This window comes from Ixodes scapularis, unplaced genomic scaffold (assembly GCF_016920785.2).
Source record: "Ixodes scapularis isolate PalLabHiFi unplaced genomic scaffold, ASM1692078v2 PGA_scaffold6__148_contigs__length_123643588, whole genome shotgun sequence".
Lineage (NCBI taxonomy): Eukaryota > Metazoa > Arthropoda > Arachnida > Ixodida > Ixodidae > Ixodes > Ixodes scapularis.
Window position 1 is genome coordinate 32,324,879 of NW_024609881.1, and position 27,590 is coordinate 32,352,468.

At 44.1% G+C, this 27,590-nt stretch overlaps 1 protein-coding gene across 1 annotated transcript in view; it reads right to left on the bottom strand.

Annotated features, from left to right (window-relative positions):
* The window catches only part of LOC8039131, a 57,940-nt gene that overhangs the window by 26,080 nt on the left and 4,270 nt on the right, over window positions 1-27,590 (bottom strand). Inside the window, exon 2 of the mRNA XM_002413156.5 lies at window positions 5,800-6,070. Coding sequence (XP_002413201.4) covers window positions 5,800-6,070 — 271 coding nt within the window. The remainder of the gene's footprint in view (window positions 1-5,799; window positions 6,071-27,590) is intronic.

Here is a 27,590-nt window from a genome sequence, read left to right on the forward strand (position 1 = left end):
TCGCTTGACACGATCTAATGCATGCTATAGGAGAAACGGGAAAACTCAATTTTATTACTTTAGTAGGTTGTTCTCGATCATGAAACTTCTATAGTGTTTCCGCAAATAACAGTAATTATTGTGGGCAAGAATATTAAACGCGTTAAAATACCAATCTTGTTTAAATAAATGTTGTGTGGTTGAGGGTCGAGGGCGACGTTGTTGGGAGTTAACTGTGATGTGTTTAATGAGACAAGGGCCACCGAGAATTATTGTGGAGTCATCCGTGATTTCGGAGTCGTCAAAGCTCAGCAAACGATAAGTTAGAAGGCCTTCGCTGGGGGAAATTTGCATCGTTTTAACCGCTTGTACATAGTACTTTATGGTGAAAGCTTTTTCTTTGAACTGCTGTGGAGGGCTTCCGTGACAAACTGAAACTCGGAGCGTGCCGTTCAGTCGCTGAACGTGCCATTTATTTAGCAACCGAAGCAAGCGACGTCGGTAAAGCCGGTGGTGCTCCGGCCCATTCTTTTTTGTCTTAAATTGATGTTCAAACGTTTGACGAATGTCTATTTGATCTCCAAGAACCCAATATAATCATCGCAGCACGTCATAAAATGCTCGCCCTCGAGCACCACGTACCCTCGGAGTGCTGCACGGAGGGAAGGCCCCGAACGAACTTGCCGAATGCACCGAGTGCAGACTGATGCTGTCGCCATAGATGTAGAAAGTACCGACCTCAAACCGAAACTAGCACCTTTTTGTTCAACGTGATGGGCGGGAATGCGAGAGCGCAGTCGCTGCCATTGTTTATCTATAAACGTTGGTTGCTGCAACATGTAACTCATATTTGCGATGACTTCCAATTAAGTAACTCGGCTGTCAAAGATATCTACAGACGGCGTAAGTTTCCGAAACGAACTGACTACAAAACAGCATAGACTTGAGAAAATTGATGGCACTGTACGCGCAAGAGCTTGCTTCGTTTTAAGCATAGTATTATGAGTGAACCATTGAAAGGATTCGGCTTAACTCTAGTTCTTTGGAACATCTAGCAATACGTTTCGTAAGACTTCTTATTTCCCTGGTGAGGGCATTGAAAACGAGAGCTTTCTCAAAACAAAATACGACGGGGCAAGATAACTGCCGTTCAGATATGACTTTGATTGAGCCTCGGACAACGTCTCCATGTTTAGCCTTCCCGGACGCTGAGTGAATGCGTCGCAGATTTCTGCTGTGGGAGCTTTGTCGAAAAATGTTCCACTTTGCATCCGCACATAGATGATGCGAGATCTCGCGGCCTCTGTGTTTGTCCTGGGCCTTTCATTACACACTGCTAGGTTTCAGCGTCTGTACGGCAACAAAACGACTCAAATTTTGCAAATAAAACACGGGCCGTCGATTCCTCCCTTCGTGAAATATCAGACGCTTATAATTCAAGCTCGCATTTGAGTTTGTGGTCCGCGGGACGGGATTTCGAGCAGAAAACCAACTTTTTCTTTCACTTCCGCTGTACGAATGCCGCATTGTAGCAGACGAAATTTCGTCGTCTGTACTCGCTCCTTGCCTGGGCGAGGCATGACGGGATTGTAGGCGCTAGAGAGCTCAAAGACAACGTACAGCGAGCGGCGAGAACGCTTGCCTCCCCTCGCTGTCTCGTGCTCTCGTGCACCGCCTAGGGATCGCGGGGGATTTTTCGTCAAAAGTTGCGAAGTTGAGAGCGCGCAGGGAGGAGGAAACTTTGCGACGTTCTTTTGGCCGCTCCCCCCGCTACGTCAGAAAGCGAAGAATGTTTTGCTCCACGAGTTTAGCTACCCAGAATGATGAAAAGTGCTGGTTGAAGAGATATTACCCAGGCATCAAGGAGAAGGCAGGGATCGGTGTTCCACGCGCCACACGCGCACACCTTGCCCGTATAAAAGATTCGAAGTAAATAACCAAATAATGCGCTGACGAACGCGCGTGCAAGATGTCATTTGTTTTAAGTATTTGCTTTTGAAAAGTTACTACTGCTGAGGTCAGCACGTGCGGCGCATGGAGCACATATCCCAGAATTCCCCTTAATGCTTGGCTAACATTGCAATTGGCGACGTGCGCGACCGAAAGCGTCGCTGTGGTCGGCCTTCCACGATTGGCCCAAAAGCTGACTATGACGTCGGAAAGGGTATAGCATCGACAGAAATAAGAGGAACAAAAGAACTTTAATTTTGACGGTGTTGGCAGTGTTTCTTTCAGAGCGCAATGATTTCAGGCTTCCACCATGCTATTTACAAACACCATCGAACTTGTTGTTCGCAAGGTAATGACGTCACAAGGGGGAACCATAGGAGGGCGCCACCAAAACATCTCGCCGCTAATAGGTCTAGTGAAGTTGGGTCGGTGATGGACAGGTTGTTGTAGGTGAGGTTCGGTCGGATGTTTGATAGTGCCGTCCGGTAGTAAGGAAGGATTAGTGGTGATGAGTAGGTCCAGGTGAATTTTCGTGATGAGGAGGACGTACATGTGGGATCCGAGCAGCGCTGGGTGAAGCTGAATGATTCAGTGAGGTCAAAGAGGCTCTGCCAGAGTGGGTGACAGGGGATTGGTGACGTCATGTCTGTCCGGTCTATGTGCGTGTTAAAATCACCCGTCAGATCGATGCTTGTATATCGTGATCGTTGTATGTTGCGGATGAATACTAGCAGAACCTCGAAGGAGGATGCCTGAAATCTAGGAGGGGCATAGACGCATGAACGCCAACCAGTGGCAGAGTATAGTTGCCGCTTCTAATTTAAATGAACACGGCCCCTGAAGCGTCCTGTACGAGGTCGCGTCAACGCCTGCAGGGTAAGTTTTTTGGAGTTCTGAGCATAACTCCACCACCGCGAGGGGTCATGCGGTCTTTCGAAAAATTTGAAAATGGTTACTGTCCGCTATTCGACCATCATGAGCTGACGGGTCGAGCGAGGTTTTGGTCAGTTTGAAAGCGGTGCTGGGCGAAGACTCGACTAGAGTCACTGTAGTTTGCCTGAGTAACGCTTTCGATAGCGTCCGCTGTCACTCTTGAATTTTAGCTTCGAACGGCCATTTTGGCGCCGAAACATGTACGGTGCTAGGGGTTACCAACCCCTCACTCCCTATCAGACGCGATGTGAATTATCGCCGAAGTTAGCAACCACCCAGGTGGGGACGTGCTACCAGAAATCAGCGGTTATACATGGTTGCATCCAAACAACATTAATTGTGCCACAAAACTTTTTAAACTAAAATTTTATGAAAACATCACGCTCTTCTGATTCTGTAGCAATCTCCATTAAAAGTTCCTACAAAAAAAAGATTTTTCGTTTTTTTTTTTTTTTTTTGCAGAAACATGCTTTTTAGGCGCTGACATAGACAAGAAACGTTTCCAGAACTTTTGAGCCTAAATAGTAGGTCGGAACTTCTGACAAGGCCGTCTCAATGGTTCTCATAGCGACTAAAGTTAAAAAGGAAAAAAAAAATATATTGAGCTGTCATTTTGGCGCCATTGATCTGGGAGCTTTTTATACTCTGGGAACCCATATAGTGACTCTGGACTCGACAAAAGAACTCAGTTCTCGAAGCTTGTTGTTTATGCGTACAGCCTTTCTCGGTCATCGCAAAACGAGTTGTTCAGGTTGCTGTGGGGAATGAACTAGTGGCGTCCGTACTTTGCTTTGGTGTTGTGAATAAATGGAACATCTCCCCAAACGTGCACCAAAAAGTCCTCTTCGATTCCATCCAATCGTCGAGATATAACTATCGTCGACATTGCTGTTCTGCGTTATTTCATATCTTAAAAAAAAAAAAAAAATAGATTCTGTCTTGCATAGCGCTGCACCGTGTGGCACGGACAATATATTGTTGGAACGTTGATATTTGTAAATTTCGTGTCCGAGTCCTGTCGTGTAGATCGGCAATCACTTCATTTAGGCGCGTGAAAAATGCATGCCTTTCGGGTTTCCTCTAAGCGCTTTTGCGGATTAACATTGCTGAAAAGGCGGGGACGTTAAATTTCAGTCGCAATTGATATGCTGCGTACGTAGCGCCTCGCTACACCCCAAAATATTACTTTACTTTTTTTGTTTAAATGCGGTACAATGCTTTGTGAATGTCCTCGGGAAAGTATATATGATATAACCCCCCTCCCACCCTTCCTCAAAATAAGAAGAAAGACTGTGGGAAAAAGCGAGAATTTGGCCACAAGCAATATCTGAAATGTCACCTATCGAAATACACAGGCCACTCGATCAGTGTTACTAGGAGCGCTGGCGAGAAACTAGCCGCAAACGCAGTGAGTGGGCTATAAAAAGATTATCTTGTCCCATGGACTGAGTGTTTCTTAAAAAGGTGCGTAGTCTCCAGGGGAGCAGGAGATGGCGTCGTGGCGAATTTGCTCATAGTGAACACATGGGAGGTCTTGCGAGTCGAGCGTTCGGAAGAGTGCCAGTTGCCGCAGTTCTTCAGCACGACATGTTGTTTCAGACGCGCAGTCCGTAAACGTTGACTGGTGTTACAATGACAGAAGAGAGTCAATCATGAGGGACGGTTCACGGCCTACGAGATAGTCAAAAGGGGAACAACCGGTTGTGTCGTGGCGCGAACGGTTGAAAACAAAGGTAGTAGCGAGTTTTAGTAGACCGCGTTCGTGCGCCCGTTCCGCTCATAGGGAGCGGCACAATCGGGACTGCGCATGCGCGGCCGCTGTGCGTTGCCGGCTGCGCAGTTGGGCAGGCTCGGAGAGGAGCGGAAACTGAAAACGATATACTCCCTAACATATGGAAGAACAGCATTCCGAAAACGGTGGTCAGGTAACATGTACATACAAATCATATTAGACTGCGTACTGTTGTTGCGTTCTATACCATCTAGTTGGTTTGCGGGCGGTACGCCGTTGTACGCTTGCGGATTACGACGCAGAGGCGTAAAATTTTACCAAGGGGTTTTGAAAAGAAAGGACGACCATGGCCGAAAAGGAGTTCTCTTGGTGTAGCATGCTTCAGAATGACTTCGAGTAGCATCAAATGGGTGACGTCGACAACTGTCCCAATCAGAAGTGGCCTTGTAATCGCGTAGCGATGATTATGATAAACTGCTACCGCGACCCAGCAATTACCTTCCTGCTGATGTTGCGGACGGCATTTTCTGACATTGCCAGGAGTCGCAGGAAGCCACGTGCTGCTTCATAGTACAGTACATATTTTCTCAGAAGAACCGTTCTTGTTTCCCGACGGCGTATGTGCGAATGACGCCCGAATGGCAAGAGTATGACGAGTCATAAAGCTCGGTGAGCACTGTGGTCTGAAAGTGCTTGGGAACTGCTATAAGCCGAGGAGCACTGTCAGTCATAACATTTTTTTTTGGTACAGGGTGCCGTCACGAATGAAGTAGAGGCCACGCAATGAGCGACTTGAAAAAAGCTTGCAGAGCGCTGTCGCGGCGTTTGTCCCGTGTGATGCCATACTGGCGCACATGCAAAGCAGCGGGACTGTTATACTATCTGATGAGGAGTTCGTTGGAACAACCAAGTGTGGAAAAAAGCAGTAGGCATTGTGGTGAAACTTCATCGATTTCGTAACGCGCGACTGCAACACAACGACACTTGTCAAATTCAGCAGCAAAATTAACCGCTAAAAGTAAAAAAAAAAAAAAAATCCTTCCTGCTAATTATAGCAAAAAAAACAACAAAAAATAACAACAACATATTGTTTGCTTTGTTTGTGACGTCACACACGTAAGTGATAACATTTCATTCACGACGTTACTCCCCTTTTCAGGACCTGAGCAAAGAAACGTATTTTCCAGAGCTAAATCGGTTCTCACCTGTTGCTCGGTTCTCTGTATGCTGTGCGCCGTGAGTGCGAAGAGCACCAGGTTGGTGAGCAGGAGCAGCAACACTGGCGCCCCGAAGAAGGCCGCCAGGCTGAGCGGTCTGTTGAGCCAGCACGAGGGCCGTCCGTACGCGGGGCTCAAAGGGGACTGTGGGAGCAGGTGGTCAAGCAGCGAGGCGGACGCGACCAGCAACACTGGGCCCAGCCAGGCGTACAGGGAGTAGCCCAGGAAGGATCTCCAGCTGCCGGCGCGAGACGAACCCCTACGGAACGGAGAAACAAAAATTGAAGTAAGCTTGATCGTGCTGAGAAGGACTGTAGGGAGCACCAAAACGTGTTCAGCGCAAACTATCACCCACAAAAATTGATGTCACTTGACTTGAGGTAATATGACGTGGTCGTCGCTTTAATTTCATCACTAAAGTTAGAAGAGAAATTGACTTCAGGTGGTATCACTTTCCACGTCAAATTTACAGGGGAAATCGAAGCCGCGTGACATGAAGTCGGTTGACATCACGTGACTCGCTAAAGTTATCGGGAAAGTTAACATCACGGGAGAATAATTTCACCGCTAAATTTAGGGGGCAAGTGACGCGACGGTGTTTCATGATGGTCTTCTCATAAAATTCGACTGATAAACCATTGTCTTAAAAAACTGAAGTACGGTACATAGAAAAGGGGCTGTATATTGCAATGGGCCGTACAGTCTTAAAAACAAAAGGTATATATATTCCTTCATAAAGAGAAGAACGATCTTGTCTCATGTTTCTTTAGAAACGAGCAACGCTCGTCCCTGCAAGCGGGAGCAACGTTCCTCCCTCGCCCGCGTAGCAATATTGCGGCTCCGAATCGAGTGAATCAAGCTCAGTAAGGCTTAACGAGGACGCCAGGACAATACGCATAGCGGAGTTCTTTACGCGCAACAGTGCCGCGATTTAACCGAAACGAGCCAACCTAGTCTTCGGATAGGCAACTACCTCGCGCAACCGCCGCCCCCAAGGCTTGCTAAGCAGCTATCGCAAGAAACGTGTTCAACCGCTTCTCGCACATCCAACCAAGTCTCTACTTTCGGAGTGAGAGCTCTAGAAAATGAAAACGCAACACAAGCTGCTAACGACCAATATTTGCTGCCGAAGCCTGCTTCCTGCGCCGATAAGGAAATGTGTATCGAACGCTGGCATTCAGTCGTTTCGTTTTTAATACTGCGATGTTAAACCGAGACAACCCCAACCCGGCAATTGCACACACAAAAGGTCTAACCTTTCCACATCCCCTCAACACATTTCATTATTTAGCACCGCACGTCAGAGAGGAATGGTAGCCATTCGTGAAACTAAAAGTCGTTCCCTAAAGAGTAAATTTAAAGCAACACGTACTTGGCTCATTGCACTGCCTAAAAAAATATTCGAAACATGAAAGAAGGTTAAATCGGTATCCACCAGAATGCAGGGACCGGCAGAGTAATTGCAAATGTCTAGGCTAGGTGGCGATAGATAAAATCCAATTCAACAGCCAGAAATAAATGTTTTGCTCTTCTGTCGCGATTTACACGTCTAAATCATACACACGCCTACACTTCGCATGCCACTACATATGATACAGCACAGTTCACATAGAGAAATAACATTCATAAGCACAACACATACAAACATCAACATGACCGCACACAATACCCCCTTCACTGACTTGCTACAGTACGCTTCCGCCTGCTGTACTGGTCGTTTTGGTAGTACGAATTTGCTCGATGACCACTTAAGCGCTAAATATTTTCCCCAGCGTGTTGATTTTTCCTCAGAAGTGTCATACCTCCGAAAGTATATTAAATGGCTCAGGAGATGAATATCTTAGTAAAAAGTAAACGCTCATGTCGTGATTATTCGAAAGCCAATAAAACAAGCCGCTCCACTGCAGTTCCAAGCCATGCGTTTGCTTCCCCGCATGGCAGTCGTAGAATGGCGCCAATGGATCCCAGTTTGTATATCTAATTATTTGTTTTTATATTTTCGCTGCTCCCGTGCGGCTGGAGTTGTCGTCTTGAATATACCTTTTGCCGAATTACCCGAGCGCCGAAGAGAATGCCGGGAACGTAGGTACACGTGCTGCGGGTGCTGGCGTCTGCAGCTGTAACTGTTCGGCAGCAGAAATCTAAAACAAATGGCAGTTCGCAGGCGTGTTCATCAAACGCTTTATTTTGGTTATTTACTTCGAATCTCTTATATAAGGAAGGCGAGAGCGTGCAGCCCGTGTACCCATGCTCCTAGCATTCTCTTTGATGGTTGGGTTTTTTAGCGAAAGGTTTATTAATCTCTGTAGAGGCGGCATTGACTCAATTGGAAGCGATGCTTTACGGGCACAGAATTTGCATTTCGACCAACATTAGCGCAGTCAAAGCCGCGACTTGTGGCGAGCGTTAGGTGTACGGAGCAACACGGTGGTGAGCTCGAAAGTTTCTAGCGCTAATCTCAGTGTGCCACTATAGAGGAAAGTTTTGGTCAGGAACTGTAGAATATTTAAACATCAAAACAAAAGATAGCTTTTCTTTTACTTTTTTTTTTTTGCTGAGTTTAAGACTGCTCAGTCCTTCCCCCAGAGCGCTATCGCTCTGAGGGAGGGAAGAAGACATCGCAGACGACACTCACATTGGCCTTACAATTGGAGCTACGCTTCAGAACAGCGTTCCACATGACTATCTACAAGTCGATCGATTGCACCGTAGTCACTCAAGGCGTGCAGACGTGCTCTTTAATGTAGAGCAAAATGCCAACCTACGACAACCCACCATATGGGATCACGGCCCGACCAGCGGCATCAATGCCCGACAGTTTACGTGATCTCATCTTTCTCTTACACCAGATACGCGAACACATGGTGCTCGGTAACATCGGCGACAATTCCAGTCTTCCTTCACAGCTCAGGGCACTGCTTGCAATCACGATGTTGCTGCTATGTTGTTGACACGCGGACGCAGTTTCCGAGATTTCCATAACACCGTCAACGTCGTAACGTCGTTCCCCCTGGTTCCGCAATCTGGAAATTACAATCTCAGCCCAGTGTACAAATTAAATCACATATTTAACCTCTCGTTAAAAAGTGGTGTTTTTCCATCATCGTGGAAAATGCCTGTTGTCATACCAGTGCAGAAAAGTGGTGATGTTTCTAACGTAAATAACTACCGACCAATATTGCGACTTTGCTGTGCGCCTCTTCGAAGGTATTTGAGATGGTCATCTACACTCGTGTTTCGTATTATTTTAGACGGAAATTTAGTAGGGCTCAACATGGTCTTTTAAAGGGACGCTCCGTGGAAAGTAAACTAGTTCATTTCTTGGTTACTCAGTTCCTATAGTTCTTTCTCGAGGCCAGGTCGATACTGTTTATTTTGATATGACAAAAGCCTTCGACAAAGTTAATCATGATTTACTATTGCTAAAGCTCTAATTGTATGGAGTATCGCCGACCCTTTTGAACTGGTTTAAGACTTACTTAACTGATCGTCGTAGCAGTGTGAGAATTGCGAATAGCTATTCCGACACTTTTATCCCGACTTCTGGGGTCCTCCAAGGATCTAACCTCGGGCCCCTACTGTTCCTCGCAATCACCAACGACATTAAAAAGTGCATAAAAAAAGTCACTTGCTTTTGTTTGCTGACGAAATCAAGATACTCACGAATATAAGATCATTTGACGATTGCGGTGTATTTCAAGATGACATTTTTTGCGCATATCTGAGTGGCACTCCGCAAACTTGTTGGTGCTTAACAATGACAAAACAAAAATCTGATCAATGTCTCCATAAACGCGATATATTATCTTACTCTTACGTTCTTAAATCATCTACCATCCCACCAGTCACCGAGGTTCGCGACCTTGGGATCTACTTTGACACTAGACTTTCCTTTTCTTATCATGTTTCAAAGATTGTTGCCTCTTCTGTCCGAATGATGGGTTTACTATACCGCTTATCATGCCACTTCACGAACCATTTATGCCTTGTCCGACTGTTTTTATGTCTGGTACGTGCAAAACTTGAGAAGTCTCTCTCCGTAGGTGCACTTGATGCTGGGGTGGCATGCACGAACTGCGCTGCAAGAATGAGTTGGGAAAGCTCGTACTGGCTCAAGTTACACCACTCCAAAGGGTTGAATTCAGTGTCCTCGATCTACTGCAAAGAAGCCACTTGCAGGTTTCTTCTACTTTCTTGTGGCTTGTACGTTTTGGGTTTTCTTTGCCCAAAGAACGTTTTCTGCTCTTTCCCTGCCAAACAAGAACACGCTTTCCCGGGACGACTGATTCTCCTGCATTCTTCACTTTTTTTAAAGACATTTTTGGCAAGATAGAACGCTCTAAAGCAATCTTTGGTGAGAATCAAATCTTTCTTGACGTGAAGTACCATTTTCTCCTCGATTGGCATTCTTTGTCTAAGAGAGTAGTTTTCTCCCTCAATACATTTGATGATGCACTTCATAGTATCACTCACTAGTTTACTGTACAGTGTGCGGCACACGTTTACGGGCCGCCTCGGCAAATGTTGTACATCCGGACACACGGATTACCGCATCCGATCCGCATCCGATCCGCATCCGCAGCCTTTGGATTCCGTATCTGATCCGCAATCCGCCAAATCTGATTCATTTTCGCGGCATCCGCCAGTTTACTTGGATATCTGCGGATATGCAGGGTTCTACTGATATGCATTGTCCCAGCGGTAATGGGGGTGCATCAGTTATTTTAATAAATGGCGGTGAATTTTGAATGCAGTCAAGTGGCCACAGAGTCGTTGTTTTACTCTCGCTTATGAGTTATTCAGCACAATCAACGTAAAAGAGAATTATTTGTATCGGTCTTAAAGCCGCCATTATTTCACTAAAATAAAAATGACCGGATGACGTCTTGAAACACTTTCACAAGACTATACGACATTTGTTTATTAAAAGATGGTGAATTCTTGTACTCGACCTCAGAAGTTGGGAATATTACTGGGAAGGCCAAGGACACGAGCGCGTGGTTTCTGAAAGAGCTAAATGTCACGGAGACCCGATTGGGGAAATTTACTTTGAAGTCGGGATGTTGTACTTTCCTCGGAAATTACCAGAAAAAAAAAATGCGTTATGTAAAGTACAAGTACATTCTCAGAGAATGTATCTGAAGTAAAGTACACATTTTCAAAACCTACTTATAGTAGCACTTTAAGTACGGTGCACTTAAAGTACTTCCGAACACTGACTTTAGATCCTGTAAACAAAAGCGGGAAAAACGACCTCAAGGTTCTGAGGCGGGCACGTCTTAGTACCTTAGTACTCACTCAAACGCTCTTGCGAGTTGCATAAACTCACGTTTAAATTGATCGAACGGCAGAGGCCTAATCCAAAATCCAGTAAATGGCACAGTTACGAGAAAAAAGAAATCTCGGCAAAAGCGATTGATGAAACATCCTTTCTTCAGCACCGCGCCATCGGTGAAACTGGGGCTACCAGAAAGTCTGTCACTACGCCAACCATTATTTTGTTTTTCGTTTTCAAAATGCTTTTAGCTCGATTTCTAAATAGCACCATTATAATATTTAAGGTTTGCTCAAACAGCATCAAAGGTCTTTTCGCGAGCTTCTTTGTAGAAACTAGCTAGGAGAAACACTTAAAAATAAATATACATCTTTCTTGGGATGTAAATTATGGCATGAGACCAGTGTTGTAAGCGTTGACAAAAAAAAAATTAATAAAAAAACAACAACAACAACGAAATACATTATTTTTTATTTGCAAAATAAAGGGACATGTTACCAATCTTCCTTTCATTAAAATAAACGGAGCGCGTTACCGTTACCGGTACCGATGAAACGTAAGGCACTTTAGTCTTGCCTTACTTTTTATTTATCAATTGACGTTATTAGCTTTTTGATGGCGACAGCGTTTTTCGTCACTAGGACGAAAAACGTGTGCGGCTTTTATTTTTTCTAAAGTGGGACTTTTGTTTCAGGAAAATACAGGTAAACTTTGGATGTTTGTACGTGGAATGAGTGCAAAAATTAATTACTTGGCGCCTATACTTCGTTTCAACTTAAAGAACACAAGCAAAGAGAAAAAATACATTTTTTTAGACAGCTTAGATGGAAAAAGGATGTCATAAAACGATTTTACAACGAAGAAAAAAAAATTACAGCTATATTTACGGCGTTACACGAATTTGTTTTTGGCGCTCGCGGGAGCCGCCGCTGGTCACGTGGTAGGCGCGCGCCGCCGCGCTGCGTCGCCGCCGCACGCTGAGCGTTGTGCGAACGCCGCTTCAACACGTTTCTTCACGCCGCCGTCGTTGCCGCCGCACAAGTTGGTCTGCTTCGGGGCGCCGCCGCCGTCGTGTGACTGGCGCAGAGGTCTATCACGTCTGCTTGCGCTTTTTCAGGAGTTTCTTTTGGGGTCTAAAAGTTACCTATTAATCTTAGTTTTTTGTTATACTTCAAAGATCAATAAGTTACGTTTAGACGCGATACGAAGGTTCCGAAAGAGCGCAAGCACCACGTGATAAATAAGGGCCAGCCACGTGATAAATAAGGGCCACTTTTCCGCGGCGGCGGCGGGCGCCAACTACAAATTCATGTGGCCCCGTAAATATAGCCCTAAAAAAATGTTTTTCTTCGTTGTAAAATCGTCTTATGATATCCTTTTTCCATCTAAGCTGTTTAAAAAAAAATGTTTTTCCTTCGCATGTGTCCTTTAAGTTAAGACGCAGTCGACGTTATACGAGCTAGTGGGACTGGGCCAGCAGCGTGAAAAGCGCAAGTCATTGGTCCTCTTTTGCTTATAATTGGATCTGCGATAATAATAAAAGAAAAAGTACAAAAACATGACGATTTCCATGATGGTGTCCTTTTGACTATCTAAGTGAACCCACCATCTCGTAGAGTCGGCTGCGTCTGTACTCAAGGTAGAACGAAGAATGAAAACACGAAAAAAAAAAGTATATTTTTTAGGTATTTTGGAAGACGATATAACGCGTAACGTAACCAGGTTACTCGTTACTTGAAAAAGTGACGCAACTACGTCACGCGTTACTTTTTTCGAAAACTGACTAGTACGTTACTACGTTAGCGAAGGAAGTAACGCGTTATCGATAACGCCATTACATGGAAAGCGTTACCGCCATCACTACATGAGACAATACGTGGGTCACGGTGGAATCCAGCCAACAAGATCAGCTTGGCCTACTCCTAGCCACTGCCGCGGTTCTTTGGCGCCGCGTTTTCTGCTGTTCGCTTTCAAGTCCTCTTTTTATTACTCTGGTTTGTTTTTTCCGCTGTGTCGGCGGTATCCTTTGGTGGTGGAGCATGGTAAAGTTTCGCGCTTCCACCGGTTTGTTACACGTGTTTACTCGTCCGTTTCAGTTGTAATATTGCTGCTTTGGCAGGAAAGGAGAGAAATAGAGGAGTAGGATGGGGGTGTTTAAGGCCCACCATCTGCATAAATAACTGTTACACCCGAGTTAGCACATATCGCCCTGCAGCTGAGGTTACAGCTGAATTTAAAAAAAAAAAAGCATCGGTATAGAAACTCGAGGGGCACTGACTTGCGCAAGCCAACAGGTAGACAGACGGAGACAAGACATTTTGCGCGAAGTTTAGTTTAAGGTTCATAAGTTGCGCTGCAGTTGCGGCAGCCCGGAACTTCGAAGGGGTAATGCTCGAACAAAGAGCTCTCGGTCACTTTAGATTTGAGCTCGGCGTATCTTGCTGCCGGCATGACATCTGTACAATAGGAAACAATTGATCGCCGAGGTTTTCTTGAAGTCTTATCTATGTTTAGTTGCGTGTATGCTTTACTCTCGTATGAGCCTCATGTTTCAGCGCGGCGATTCCCCATTTTATGAAAGAGTAGGGAATATCCTTGACACAAGCAGCCAAACAGTCACATTAGCGAAACATCCAAGGCAAGCTGTGTGATGTGTTGTGTGAAAATGTATTGCATAACCGATTAAGTTCATTTCCTGATAGGCATGGCCTGCTAAACGCCGCACAATTCGGCTTTAGAAAACATCTATCCACGGAAACAGCACTTTTAGTACTAAAAGAATTTATATAGGAGAACTTTGAGAATAGAAAGCTAGTTTTAGAAGTATTTATAGATTTCACCAAAGTCTTCGATTGTTTAAACTATAGTATCCTACTTCAAAAACTTGAACGTTATGGTTTTCGCGGTCGTGCGCTGACGCTTTTGAGTTCATACTTAAAACATAGACACCAACATGTGCATTTAAGTGGTTTTTCGTCTTTGGGTCAAACCAATTACTTCCGGTGTTCCCCAGGGTAGCATATTGGGTCCGCTCCTATTCAACATATATGTGAATGATATAGTTAACATAGATAAAGAAGCTAAACTTGTTATGTATGCTGACGATACGAGCTTATTTTTTTCTGCCGACGAGCCAAACTCACTTATCAGTCTTGCAAATAAAACATTATCAAAATTAAACGCATAGGCAAATGAAAACTCGCTGAAAATTAACACAAGCAAAACGAAAGCCATTATATTTCGTCTTAAAATTAAAGAAGTCTCGTACAATACTAGCCTTACCTTAAACGCGTCACCTATTGACATTGTGTGTTCTTTTAAAACGCTCGGTGTTCTTTTTTCTGAAAACATGTCGTGGGACTGCCACGTAATTCACGTTATCAGTAAGTTATCTTGTATCGTCGGGTTGGTTAATCGAAATCGCTCTGTCTTGCCAATTTCTGTGCGACTACATATATACAACTCTATTTCCTACTCATACTTAAGTTATTGTCACCTCGTATGGGGAACGACCACGTCAACAAATTTAGGTAAGATATTTTTACTTCAAAAGAAAATATTCAGAATTATATGTAACGCTCCTTATGACTCTCATACTGCGGACTTCTTTACGCGCCTTGCAATTATTACTGCACATAATTTATATAATTACAGGTTGAGCGTTAGTTTCAAAACCAAGAAAAAAGGAATTCTCGATTTCTAGCTAAACTTTCAGCACTGACCAAAAATATTCAGGGGTATCCCACTCGTCACATTGAGTATTGGAAGATGATCCCTCACAGAACAAATTATGGTAAACAAAGGCTCAAACACACCCTACCGTTTTACTCAACAGCCTCACAAGTAATGATTTGAACCTTAGCTGAATACATGTGAAAATTGTAATGTTCATGCTAAAAATGTAATCATGAATGACTGTCAAGCCACTGTATTTCATTCTTTATTTCCCTTCCCTGTTTTATAACTTGTTCGTTGTTCTTGCTGCCGTCTGTCTCGCCACTGTAGGGGGCCGGAGACTCGTCAAGCTTTTCCTTTGCAGCTTTTTTCTCCGGTCTCCACTTCATCATTGATGAGAAATAAAACTATTATTATTATTATTATTATTATTATTATCTTTGGCCAGGAAAATTCGGGCTTCTTTTGCGACAACGCGGAGTCCTCCCCAGGCGGGAAATCATGATGAGTGCTGCAGCTCTAAGATCAAAAGTGAATTGGAAAACGCTCAACGTCATTACCACTTCGAAACGTTCATGCTTGTCTTCTTCAGTTTCATGTTGGATAAATATTTCGGTACCCGTAGAGTGCGAAGCAGTTATACACGTGCCCTAAATTGGAGTGCACTGATGTTCTCGTATATTGTTGTTATAGAAAGCCACTCCGCATTTCTTCCCCGTCTATTATTTTACTCGGTGCTACGCGCACTCTAATGCCGGCCCTTAATATTCTTATTTCAACGACATATTTTGCAGAAAAATAACAAGTTTATATCTCTGGAACTCTACCCAATATCATAAACACCCTTAATCAGTGTTTGTCTTCAAAGACCTGCCCGGCGCGGCGGAAATAAATTAAATGTGTTTATTTAAATCGGCTTTGCGCTCTGCTGGTACAATTAGTTCATAAATGTTAAGAAACGCTTTAAACAAACATTAAACTTGTTTAGTCAATGTGCCCTAAATAAAAAACGGTGTATGGTAAAGAAGCAATATTTTGTGGCAACTTGCAGTAATTTTGAAGATGCGTTGATATCACTGAACCAATGAACTACTTTTTATATACTTAGTGAAGTTACACATAACTATGCTTCAAGATAAGTATAAGCGTAGATAAGTGCACTTATGAACGCGCCATATACCTTAATTAATTGTAAAATTACCTATTGGAGTTGGCAAGTAAAACATTCCGTACACTTTAGGTGAACTTAAAGGGGCGGTGCAACGATTTTAAGATTAAAAGAATTTGCATCTCGTCATTTTTACGTTGTTTATCGTGTCCCAGAGGATAGAGAAAACACTTCCTTCATTGAAAATGTCGCGATTCCCCTGCATAATCGCCAAGCAAAAGTCGAGCTTTTTCCCCCACCTGCAGCCCCAAGTGGTAGCCGAAGGAACTACGGCGGAAAGATTACGTGACCTCGCACGGCTCTAAGCTGCAGCATAACACCCGCTAATGTACGCAGAGAGAAGGAGGGGAAGCGTCCTCCGAGATAGCACACGGGAAGCTACACGGCACTCCGAATGACGTCACTGGGAGTGCGACCAGGTGTGACCCTGAAGACTGGGAGTGAGTTGAGGGGTGCCCGAAATGCCAATCTTTATTTTTTTTTTACGCAACAACTAGGACACCCAGGCGAAATCGGTTTTCTGTTCTTTACTTCACAAGTGTCAGGGGGCAACTTCCAGAAATCTTTGACCGAAGTCCGAAAATCGTTGCACCGCCCCTTTAAAGGGAAATTAAAGTGCACCTAAAGTTAATTTATAGCATACTTATGCATTTATACTATACGTATACTTGCATAGCTCATATTTAAAACATTGATAGTATAGTCTCATTACAGCTCGAATATGCTCAAGTATCTGTACTATGCCCGTTTTCACCCCAAAAACTACAGTAAAAAAAAAAAAAAATTCAGGATGCTCGCAATGTATCCTTAATGCTTCCTTATCTATAGAGATAAAATATATGTAGGTGCACTTAAGATTAAATATATTTGTTATTTTATCAAGACGTATGCGCTTCAAACGACGAAAGCGTCGTTTTTTTCTCTGTCATCCAAAAATTGCAAGGACTAGTTTGCGCAGCGTACCAACAGTGCGCTGAACTTGATTTTTTCTTAAAGGTTAATCCAGTATAGTTTTGCATTTACAAGTGTCTTCTTAGTACTAGCCACAAGTACACCTTTTGTGCAGTTCAGGTATGCTTTTGGCGAGCTAACCTACAAAAAAAAATTCTTAGCATACATAGTTTAGTTTTAGTATCTTGATTTTTCCAAGGGCTGTTCCATCGTCTTTTCGACGGGCTACGTCAATCGGATGTATACGGCGCGTGGAGGAGCATACTCCAAAATAGAAGGAACGGTTCACGTTTGTTTATAATTTTGCTATTTCAGAACGGAAAAAAAAAGCAGAACAACAACAAAACAGGGTGCATGTTGTCTTTGTGACTTCTTCGCTCTATTTCCTTCGTTTTCTGAACTCGCAGAGGTAAGACAGAAGAAATTGAGCCAAATTCCAGTTCACGTGCGGAGCGTATACGAGCCTGCCACACAATTCTCGTCGCCGCGTGGTGCAGTGTGGGATTGACACCTTGTGGGATTTTCTGGAGAGGTCTATAGGAGCTGTCTTTGAGAAATAATGAAAGCAACAAGCTTCATTGGAAGAAAATGTTTGACTACAGCTTTATGTTCTGTTCCTCAATGAACCGCCCGGTAGGATCTTTGCCTCAGAACAAGACTTGTACGGCACTCATTACAGGTAATCAAATTACTCTTAATCATTAAGTTTTTAGGATGATTTGCTAGTAATTCGATTACATTTATTAGAAAGCAATCACAAGGGTAATCTGAATATTTTTGAAAGTTTTCAACTTAGTAGTAATCGTTGGGTTCTTCCCTCCGGTTTCTAGTGGTGCCATTTTTTCCTCGTACGAGTTTCCTACCAAGGAGTCCTCAAGCCAAAATGCCGACACGAGGAAGGTCTACCAAAATTATCGGGCTAAAAAGGATAACCAATTCATAATTCGGTTTTTAACGTTTTTGTAAATCTGAAGTCAACGGAGAACTACAGGGTGTCACAAAAGAAAATTCACACGGTCTTTTTTACCGCAAAAATGAACTAGGCATCGCCGAAGGCTCATTCTGCGCCCAAAGGTAGCGCTAGAGGTCCCAACCAGATGCCAAAGTTCCAGCCCAATCCGATAACTTAATCAAAAGTTATAAGTGATTTTTTGACATTTTCAATGGAAAAATGACAGCCAACGGAGTTTTTGAATGCATGGGCTCTATGGGCTCCAGACACCGAAAACGGGCGAAAATGGGCTCCATTTTCTCATTGAAATTTTCAGAAAATCACAACTTTTGAATAATTCATTGGATCGGGCTGAAACTTTGGCATCTGGTTGTGACCTCTAGCGCTACCTTTGGGCGCAGAATGAGCGTTCGGCGATGCCTAGTTTATCTTCACGGTGAAAAAAAGCCTGTAATTTTTTTTGTGACACCCTGTATTTAACGGTTAACGTTTTCAAGTAACGGCCAATTATTTTGGTCTCGAGCTAGGGGGTAATGAAATTGATTATCTTTTTGCGCAAAAGTTTTTGTTACTTGTAATTTATTGATTTTTTCAACTAACCTTTACGAGACTGTTCACAGAAGCACGCATTTTATCTCGTTTCTTTTTCCTTGCCGGTACGGGGACGTTTTCAAAGTTTTTCCGTGGCCCGTATGTCCCTCGGAGTTTGGTGAATACCAGCCTGGGTCCTCTATTCTCCAACGTAGGCCCGCTAAGCCCAACAGTTTTGTTCCGACACCCAAAATTAATACCGAAAGTACTGGATCTGCTGAAAAATATAGGGCCCTAAAATACCAAAAAATCCATAGCCATGGGCGTACCAACCGGGGAAGGGGGGGGGGGGCAAAGGGAGCGCTTGCCCCTCCCCCCCCGGTTCTCAGAGTGGGGGGGCAAAGCATGTGTTTTGCCCCCCCCCCCCCCCCCCCCCCCCCCCTGAAACAGTCGCCACTGGGCAAGGCATACGCTGGCCGGCGGCGCCCAAGGGATTTGGCCGTGAAGTATTTGCAATTCGCTCTGCCATCTCGTGCCGCCTTGAGTTTCCATCGGACGAGGAAATTCCCAACAAGTTTTGGATTATCCTAGCGGCTCCGTGTCGTCTGGGCAGTCTGTGCAGAGGACCGTTGAAGAAACCAACTCGTCTCGACTTGCTGGCAGACCCGATGAATGCGTTTGTCCCTGCGACAAGGTCAGCGCGCACTTCTCCCGAATCTGGACGGCATCGGGGAATCACGCTTCATTGACGCATGTACTTGTCTGCAACTGCGGAAAGCTGAAAAAACGGTGATTTTGAGACTGTCTGGAGGCACCACATGGTGAGCAGATTGGGATTATTCTCGTAAGCCTTTGCAGTGCGAAATTGTATCTAAACAAAAGGCGAAGCTGTTTTTATTGTTTTTTCGTTGAAGGGAACTCTTTTCCAAAATCGGAGGAAGATTAGAGTGCAAAGGCCTAACAATGGCAGCACCCCAGGCTATCTGGATTCTCAAAAAGTTAATATTTTCGCAGAAGTTTTGCTGCGAGATCATCTTAAAAGGCGCAACGAGCTCCTTCGATATATGCTGTGTGATGTTGACGTTGTCACAGTAGACATGTATTTAATCAGTGTCTATTTTGAGACATCGGGCTCTTCTGAAGTACTGCTTCTATATCCCGCTTTCATCCCGAGTCGCCCTCCACCAACGGTGTCAACTTCTCGCTCCAGACGTCTCGGTCATCCGGTCGACCCTGCTCTCTCTGAACCTGCTTGCTCCAAGTAAATGATGTTTATAATCTCGTTGAATGTAATATGTTTGAGGGCAGCTGATAACTACTGATATTTGTCTTGTCGCGACTTCTGTACCTTGCTTATGTTCTGTCCTCAGTAGGGCAATATGGTTGTTCGAGCTCAAATGCCCCCCCCCCCCCCCCTCTCCTATTTTCTTGCGATCAAGTGAGGGGCGTTTGGATCAACGCCACTTCATGGAATGGCTTTCGAAGGAAAGGTGTTTGATTAAATGTCCCACCAGACTCATTCACTTGCGTCAGCACCTGGAATGATTGCTGGCATGTCCCATTTCGTATCGTATATTGCAGTTAGAGTTGGATGCAATAGAAGTCGGCACGTGGAAATTATTATTATTTACCTTTACCCCCCTGCCTTGATAAAAGCAACATCGAAGTTAATAAATGTTGTCGTTTAGTTAGAATAATCGGAAGTTTGTTTCCCGAAATGAGAAGCTGTCGATTGAGGCTCTCCGCGAGAATATACTTTTTGATAAAGTAGAGCTGGACAATTAACCGATCAACCTTCCGATTATTTGGTTAAAGATTTGATTTTAATTAATATTTTAACTGATATAGCGGTTGAGAACTGAACAAGAAAAAATAAAAACACACAGTTTCCTTATGCTTTCTTGTTGCTGCCGAGCTCTTCCAAAACATAAGCTCCAACCTCCAACTCCATGGAAAGCACGTAAACAACGCCATTAGTCATTAGGGAGTTTTAGTAGACTGTGTTTCCCCCTTTGCTAAGCCTTCCGCAACGAAGAAACCACCACTGCGCCTGCGTGCCGATTGCCTTGGCTGTAGAGTTCTGGGTAGCGGAGGGGCTTAGCTGATGGGGAAACACGGTCCACTAAAACTCCCTATTGTTAACTTGGGACTTGGTTCAAAAACGAGACAAGTTTGACCGATGCTACGCGACCTTGACGACGGATTTTGCGTCCTCAACGCTGCGATGTCAAGAAGGAGAGGGAAGATTTCGATGTTGTTTCGCCTCCGGTACAGCTTCACCTCGACCAGAAAGCTCGACAAGGTTGTTATGCAGTTGTTGACCGGCTCATCAATAAAGTGCAACAATGGTTCACAAAGGATGGTTCAAACTTGCTCCTGAGGCTAGAACAAATCCTCGCGTCCCAGGGAAAGGGAAAGTACCGTCTTCAGATGGATTCAAAGAGCGCCTGGGGATTCACGCTTCATACTTTAGCCTGATGCTGATTCTGATCAGGCTATTTTAGTGACTTCGGAGAGATCATTCAGCGGCCTCTGGTTGACGATGTCCCAGTCCCGACTTACTCATCTCATTCTCCTTCATGTTCACCGAGAGAGAACTGCTGCGCTCGATCCAGTGCAAGTCATGAGGAAGTTCGTCTCCACAACCACAGGAAAAAAAAGTCACAGCTGGAAGCGTATAACATTCGGGGATCCCAAGCAGTGCGAATACTATGTCGAGTACGTTAATTTCTTTTCTTTTGGTGTTTTAGTTTACCTTTCGGATCTTTGCATGCGCGGTGGATTTATATCAGCAATAAACTTGTGATTGTGCCTTTTCCGCCCTTGGAATTGTATCTTGTTGTCTTTAATCACTAAACCCCTAAATTCCACAGACCAAAGAAAATTGAATGTGTGTTCTCCTGTTGCAGAATTTGAAGTGTAAAACGCGCTGATTTCACGCGAAGCCGACGGACAAATGAAAGCGCTGCGCTGGCGCTCCAGATCAGCTAAATAACAGCGAGGGAACCTAAGCCACGTGCAAGTGTTAATATGATCACCAGTAACATCAAGTTCTCTATTAAGCGCTGACAATCCTAATTAATGCTTTAAGAAAAAAATTCGAAAAAAAAAAACCTCCGCAAAACAGATATCCCTACTTAACTCTACATCATTGTCTACGTTTACATGAATTCGCATCGACCAGTAGCCGCACCTCGTGACCTTTCGATTGTTTCCGGGGTCTCCGGTTTGCCCAGCGTGGCGGAAGTCGCAATTCAGCTCGCAGCGGCACCTCGGGGCAGCGCAAATGGCTGACAGTGCAGCGGAGCTGGCGTTCTGTTTGGTATTTCAGCAACTTTATTTTGTTTCACTGGTTGTCGCGTGCACAAACCTTTATTATGCCGTCTTCGTTGCCGCCTTTCTTCAACATTAACACCGCTACCGACGCATACGTTGCGGCATTACGCCGCTGCGTCCTTTCCTGACCAGCGGCTGGACCTCCCAAGAGCTGGCTGTCATTAAACTACTACGTCATCTGGCGTAGTTGAGGTGAATGCCTGTGACGACTTACGCATTGTCTAGCTTTACGTCCGACGGAACCCAAAATAGAAATTAAAGTTACATCCGACGTAACTTTACCCCAAGGTTTCAAGTTACTTCCGACGGAACTCGAAATAAAAATGAAAGTTACGTCCAAAGGGAATAAAAGTTAAAGTTACGTCCTCTTTAACTTACGCAACATTATTCGAATGTTACGCTTTACGGCCGATACATGACGTAAACACAAAAATATCGTGAATTACCACGGCTGATGCAGCATTCGTCACTTTGTTAAAATCGCGACTCCATCTGTACCTTCGGTACACATGCTTGTCACATTATTTTTTCTCGTTTTTTTTTTATTTTTAAGACAATTTTTTTTCCTTTGAGACGATTTCTTCTGACGCTTTCTGAGCACTCGCGGACATTCGAAGCAATCATTAAGAAAAATAGAATGATAATGTGATAAGCAGGGTTCGTTGCGCTGCCGGCGCGAGTCCAGTAATGAGCTAACACTCATTTCACTTATTAGTGCAAGGAATGTCTCCGTCTCCTTGTGAGTGAAAACCACACGGGGAAAGTTGCCGCCACCTGAATTTGCTGCCGCCACCGGTCGTCCAGGCCGTCCGCATCCGCTACCGGCATGCAACGAACCGTTCCCGTGATCTCTCGCTCGAGCGCTCGATTCGATCCGCTAGCGTATACATGGAGAGCCTCGATTCACATTGAGCATCTCAAACCACCTCGTCCAAGCGGATCGGATCGGATCGGATGCGAACCGAGCCGTTTACATGGAACCTTTCGATTCCTTACCTGGATCCGATGCGCTGCTGTCGCATCCATGTAAACGTACGTACAGTGTAAAAGTTTGTCTTCACTCCATAGAAACCAAGGGCACCACGCCGGCCCGGGGGAGGGGGGAGGGTCTGGTTTGCCCCCCCACTCAAAAACAAGTTGGTAGGCCACTGTCCATAGAGCTGGTGCGTAGTCACAAAATACGCTCAAAGCGCTTCATTTGCTAGGATATGGCTCGTGGCGGCCGCTGCGAACCACCTTTTAAGGTGAAGCACAGTGAATCAGTGATGATATAATAAAGGCACCAAAATAACGGGGAAGCAGGAGCGAGGTGCACGCAGATGGAGTGCCGATTGACAACATGTTTACAAGCCCAAGTTGTATGTAGAGACAAGTATTCATCCCTTAACTCTTGTGCACACGGGTCAGACTATACGCTAGGGTCGGATGCACCGATGAATGCCATAATATTAAAAAAAAAACGCAACCAAGAGAGATATAACGCACTTACCCCTTTTTTTTAAATGTTGCAATAAATTACGGTGCCATAAGTTCGTAGTCTGTTTCACCGTGTCGTCCCAGGATCGGCGTCGGTGCATTATTCGCTCTCTGTCTACAAACGAGTTTTACTCAGACATGCTCTGTTTGTGTATATTTTATTCCCAGTCGCTTTTATATTTTGTTATGTTAATATTTTGAGCCAAAACTGTATGGTCATGGCGCTCACCTTTGGGCGCTTGCAATCACCACAAGCTCAATCACGGATAGCGTATTCGCCATGATCATGCGTTTTTTTTTTATGAGCGATTGGTTTACCCGGTGACGGAAAGCGCAAAAAATCGACGAGGCCCATGACGTTGCATTTTTATTTGGTGCTGCTTTGTTAGCTTCATCGGCTGGTAGCATCAACTACGGTCGGACTGAGCACGCAATAAAATATTGGTATTGATATCGGTATTTATTGCGTGCCCAAAACACCGTGAAGGCTTTTGGGGATATTGGTGCACATAAAATGCACAAATGAGTTCAACATGCAAAGACGTCAAAATGCAGGAGTGAAACATCAGTCATAATAAAACAAATTACATACACAACTCGGTATTTAAAGTACAATAAGGCATGGAAAAGAAATCATGCTGCATAAGGCTATTATAAAAAATTTGAATTCTATGCATTGGTGACCCTTCAATCCGCTTGTCAGGATAAATGTATCGCAGAGTCGCGTGTGCTTAGCTTACACACGTGAGCTTGTACTGCTCAGAAGATCAGGTACATCGAAACAACCTTGTATGAGTTTCTGTAAAAACACCACATCCCGGCAATGCCTGCGGTCAATTATATAGGGTTCTGAGGTTTAAAACTTTCACAAGAAAAGTATACTCCAAATAGAGTCTCCTGTTAAAATGCCTATCGTAGACTATGCGTATCAGACGCCTTTGCACCATTTCAAAGCTTCTGCAATCGCTATATGAAAGAAGGTTCCATACAACAGACGCAAATACAAGTTGTGGCCTAAGCAAAACACAAAATGAGCGTAATATAGTATCAAGTGCCTGGAAGTGTTGAATAAAACGTGAAATCATCCCGAGCACTTAAAGACTGGTAGCACAAATGTTAGTGACATGAGATTCGAACAATAGTTTACAGTTTACTAGCACTTCAAGGCCCCTGACTGCCTCAGTTCGAGCATTAGAGTGTCAATTAATTTGCCCTAAAAAATCTTTCCCATGAAATGAAGGCTGTAGAAGACACGTGCATACCAGCAAAGCCACCCGCTGATATGGCGTGCAAGCAATATCAGCACGCTTTTTAACCATGCGCAAATGTTCTACAGCAATTTTTTTTTTGTTTTGGAAATCGCTTTTTAAGCTTTTTATGAAATGCCCCGGCATCTTGAACGCTCTTGGTACGCTAAACGTTTCTGCGTTAAAGTGTAAAAACTGTTGTGAACACTTCTTGAAACATGTTTTGTGGACGTCCAGGAATTCGTCTATCTAATTTAAGACCAATTCCCGTAATTTTCAGATCCAAGTGCCGACTTCCCGCCAACCGGCCACCCGCCACCAGCCATAGGCCTTTTTGTAGCATTAGTGCAACTCAAATGCGTCTGTCTTAGTTTATAGATATACACATAATATAATATAAACGTAATATATCACTGTTAAGTGTATCTGCCGTTCAGAAACTAATGTATCACATCACGTTTGCTGGCCGCATTTCCCCTGTATGCGCAGCTCCAAGAAAGTGTATACAGTAGTAAGTACTGAACCAAAGGAAAAAGAGCAGCTGAGTGCTTGGCTTCGGTAGAGAAACGACATTTGCTTTCCTTAAGGACCGTGTTACTTTAGCGGAGACGAAGCACATGGCTCCGACTTTTAAATAGCCTAGGCATTGCTACGGTAACTGCATATGTGCGAGGTCACTTGCTCCGATTGTTTGTTTCGTGTCGTTGAGCCCTGCACACAATACATGCGTGCCGAATGTTTTTTTTTTTTTTTTGCACGGTAGTACGTATGGTTCGTCCGGAATGCTATCGCATTTAAAAGCATACCAGACTTCGTGTTTACCTCTGAGAGGGCGGTGTGAGCGCTCGACGGACCAATGAAGCGAGTGCCTTTCGCCGTCTGTTCTGGTTCTCTGCACGCCTTTATAAACGGGAGCATGATCACGTGGCGAAAGACCGACATATCACTGAACCAAAGAGTACGTAACTTCCAGCGCCCACTCAGCTTAGCGGTGAACAGATCATAAAGGCTGCTTTACATTCCCATTGGCTCTTTTAAGTTACGTTGAATTCCAGCCAGCCATATCGCTCTGATCTCGGTGGCGATGGAACGCTCAGAGTATTCTTATTTCTTTTTTATTTATTTCTATCTTTTTTAATATGCATATTTGCTGCTTTACTGAGTTTCTACACCCATACAATCCGGGAGAAACAAAACAGATCAAAAGCAAACAAACAGGACATTTCAATAAAACAAAATGTAATCGAGTCTGCAAGACCCTTTGTTGATAATTACAGAATAAAAATCAAGCCTTAGTAGATAAGCTAATATTGAACATTTGCTAGGTGTACACGATATTGGCAGCGGATATCGCAGTGATTACACAATACAGGTTGCCCACACAGTCGTAATTAAGCGGTATTTGGTCTAACTTTCAGGGAACGTGCACGTGACCTGAATACCAGAAGAAAAAGAAATCTAGTATTGATTGGAACACTAAAACAGATAAACACTTGCCTCACCACGTCTCCTCGAAGCTGTCGACGACGGTTTTGACTTAATAAGTAATCTACGTTTCTCAGTCCCGTTTCGTCTAGTTCAGAGTGGTGTATAGAAAACGTTTGATCAATGGGAGGCGCCGGCAGAGAGAGTCAGGGCGTGCACTAGACGCAGAAAGAGGGCTTGACATGTTCTCTTGGCCGACCATAAGCCGAAAAGAATCTCCTAGCGGTGGTAGCGAGAAGCAGTTTTAATAATTTAATAAGCGCGTAAGACTTAAATATAGTAACCCTTCCTGGTTGAAAATAGGGTGCACATGATGTTTCGATCATGATCGTGCAGAAAGATGTAAGAAGCAAATGTGCCGCTCAAACTCTGTTTTGCTCGGACAGAGTGTTACAGCTCGGACGGCAGATTCCCGGCCCTCGGCGCCTGGCGTACGGATTATGTCGACGGTTCTGCTAGTTGCGCTCTTCTACCATGATCTCGGATGACTGTGATTAAAAGATCACGCGCACAATATTTTCAGCCAGCGAGAGTTACCCTGACGCACTTATTAATTTCGTTTCTCGCGACCATCGCCAGGGCATTATTTTCGGCTCCTGGTTGGCCACATTCGAACGGCCAATTGCGTCTCCTCATTTGCCTCCTATACATCCCAATGAATGGCCAAACCCTCTACTTACGCGGCTCTAGTCTAGTTACCCTTGGTTACCTTATTTGTATACATGGTGTTTTGTTACGCTTTTCGCGGTCTGTGCAGGTGAGGTATACGATCAGGGGGTTTAATAGAGGGGGCTAATCGTCAGCAGAAGTCGGATAATTAACTAAAATGTGTCCAGTAGGTTTTAAACTATTGAAAAGAGACAGATGCAAAAAAAAAAAAAAGAATACAGCCGGAAGCAGATTTGAGAGGTAACCCGCTACAAGTAACGGATTTCTTGTAATCTGTTACTCTTTCAAGTAATTCCGTAATCGCCATGTTAATTTCTTGCATTAGTAATTTGTAATGTAATTTAGTTACGAATGTTGTGAACGAATTACTTTAACTATTCGTTACATTAAAAAAATATTAACACAATACAGAAACTGGAGTAATATGAGCAGGCAATTTAGGTACACAATAAAAAATCAGCAAAAAAAGAAAAAAAAAAAACATCGAGAAGAGGAGAATAATTGTAAAGAAAACACGATTTTTTTTTTTGTATGACCGGTCACTAGAAGCACTAGGAAAAACGTGCAAGGAATGACGAACACGCGAAAAACAAATCTCAAGAAAACCACGCCGAGTCGGCGTTGTCTTCTTGATCTCCTAGCGGAAATAGTCGCTGCTACTGAGCACGCGCAGCGCTAGCTTTGTCTGCACAATTTGAGGGATCGTTTCCGGAGGCCGTAAGCTAGCGGGATGGCTGGTATGGTGGCAGCTTTCGCTGCCTTGGCAGCTCACAGTTGAACGGAGTGTACCTGCATTCTTTCTCCTAAATACAATATTTCATTTTCAAGAGGGCTACCATAACCCGGGCGTACGCGAAATGGGAATTAGCGTTGCATCACATTTTTTAAAGCGTCAGACTTGTTTCTATTGTTTTCTGGATAAGTTTATAAGGAAAACGTAACGCGAAAGTAGTTGGTAACCTAGCGAGTAAAATAATCCATTAGTTCTGAGTGAAGGCACTTTTTAACGGTAAT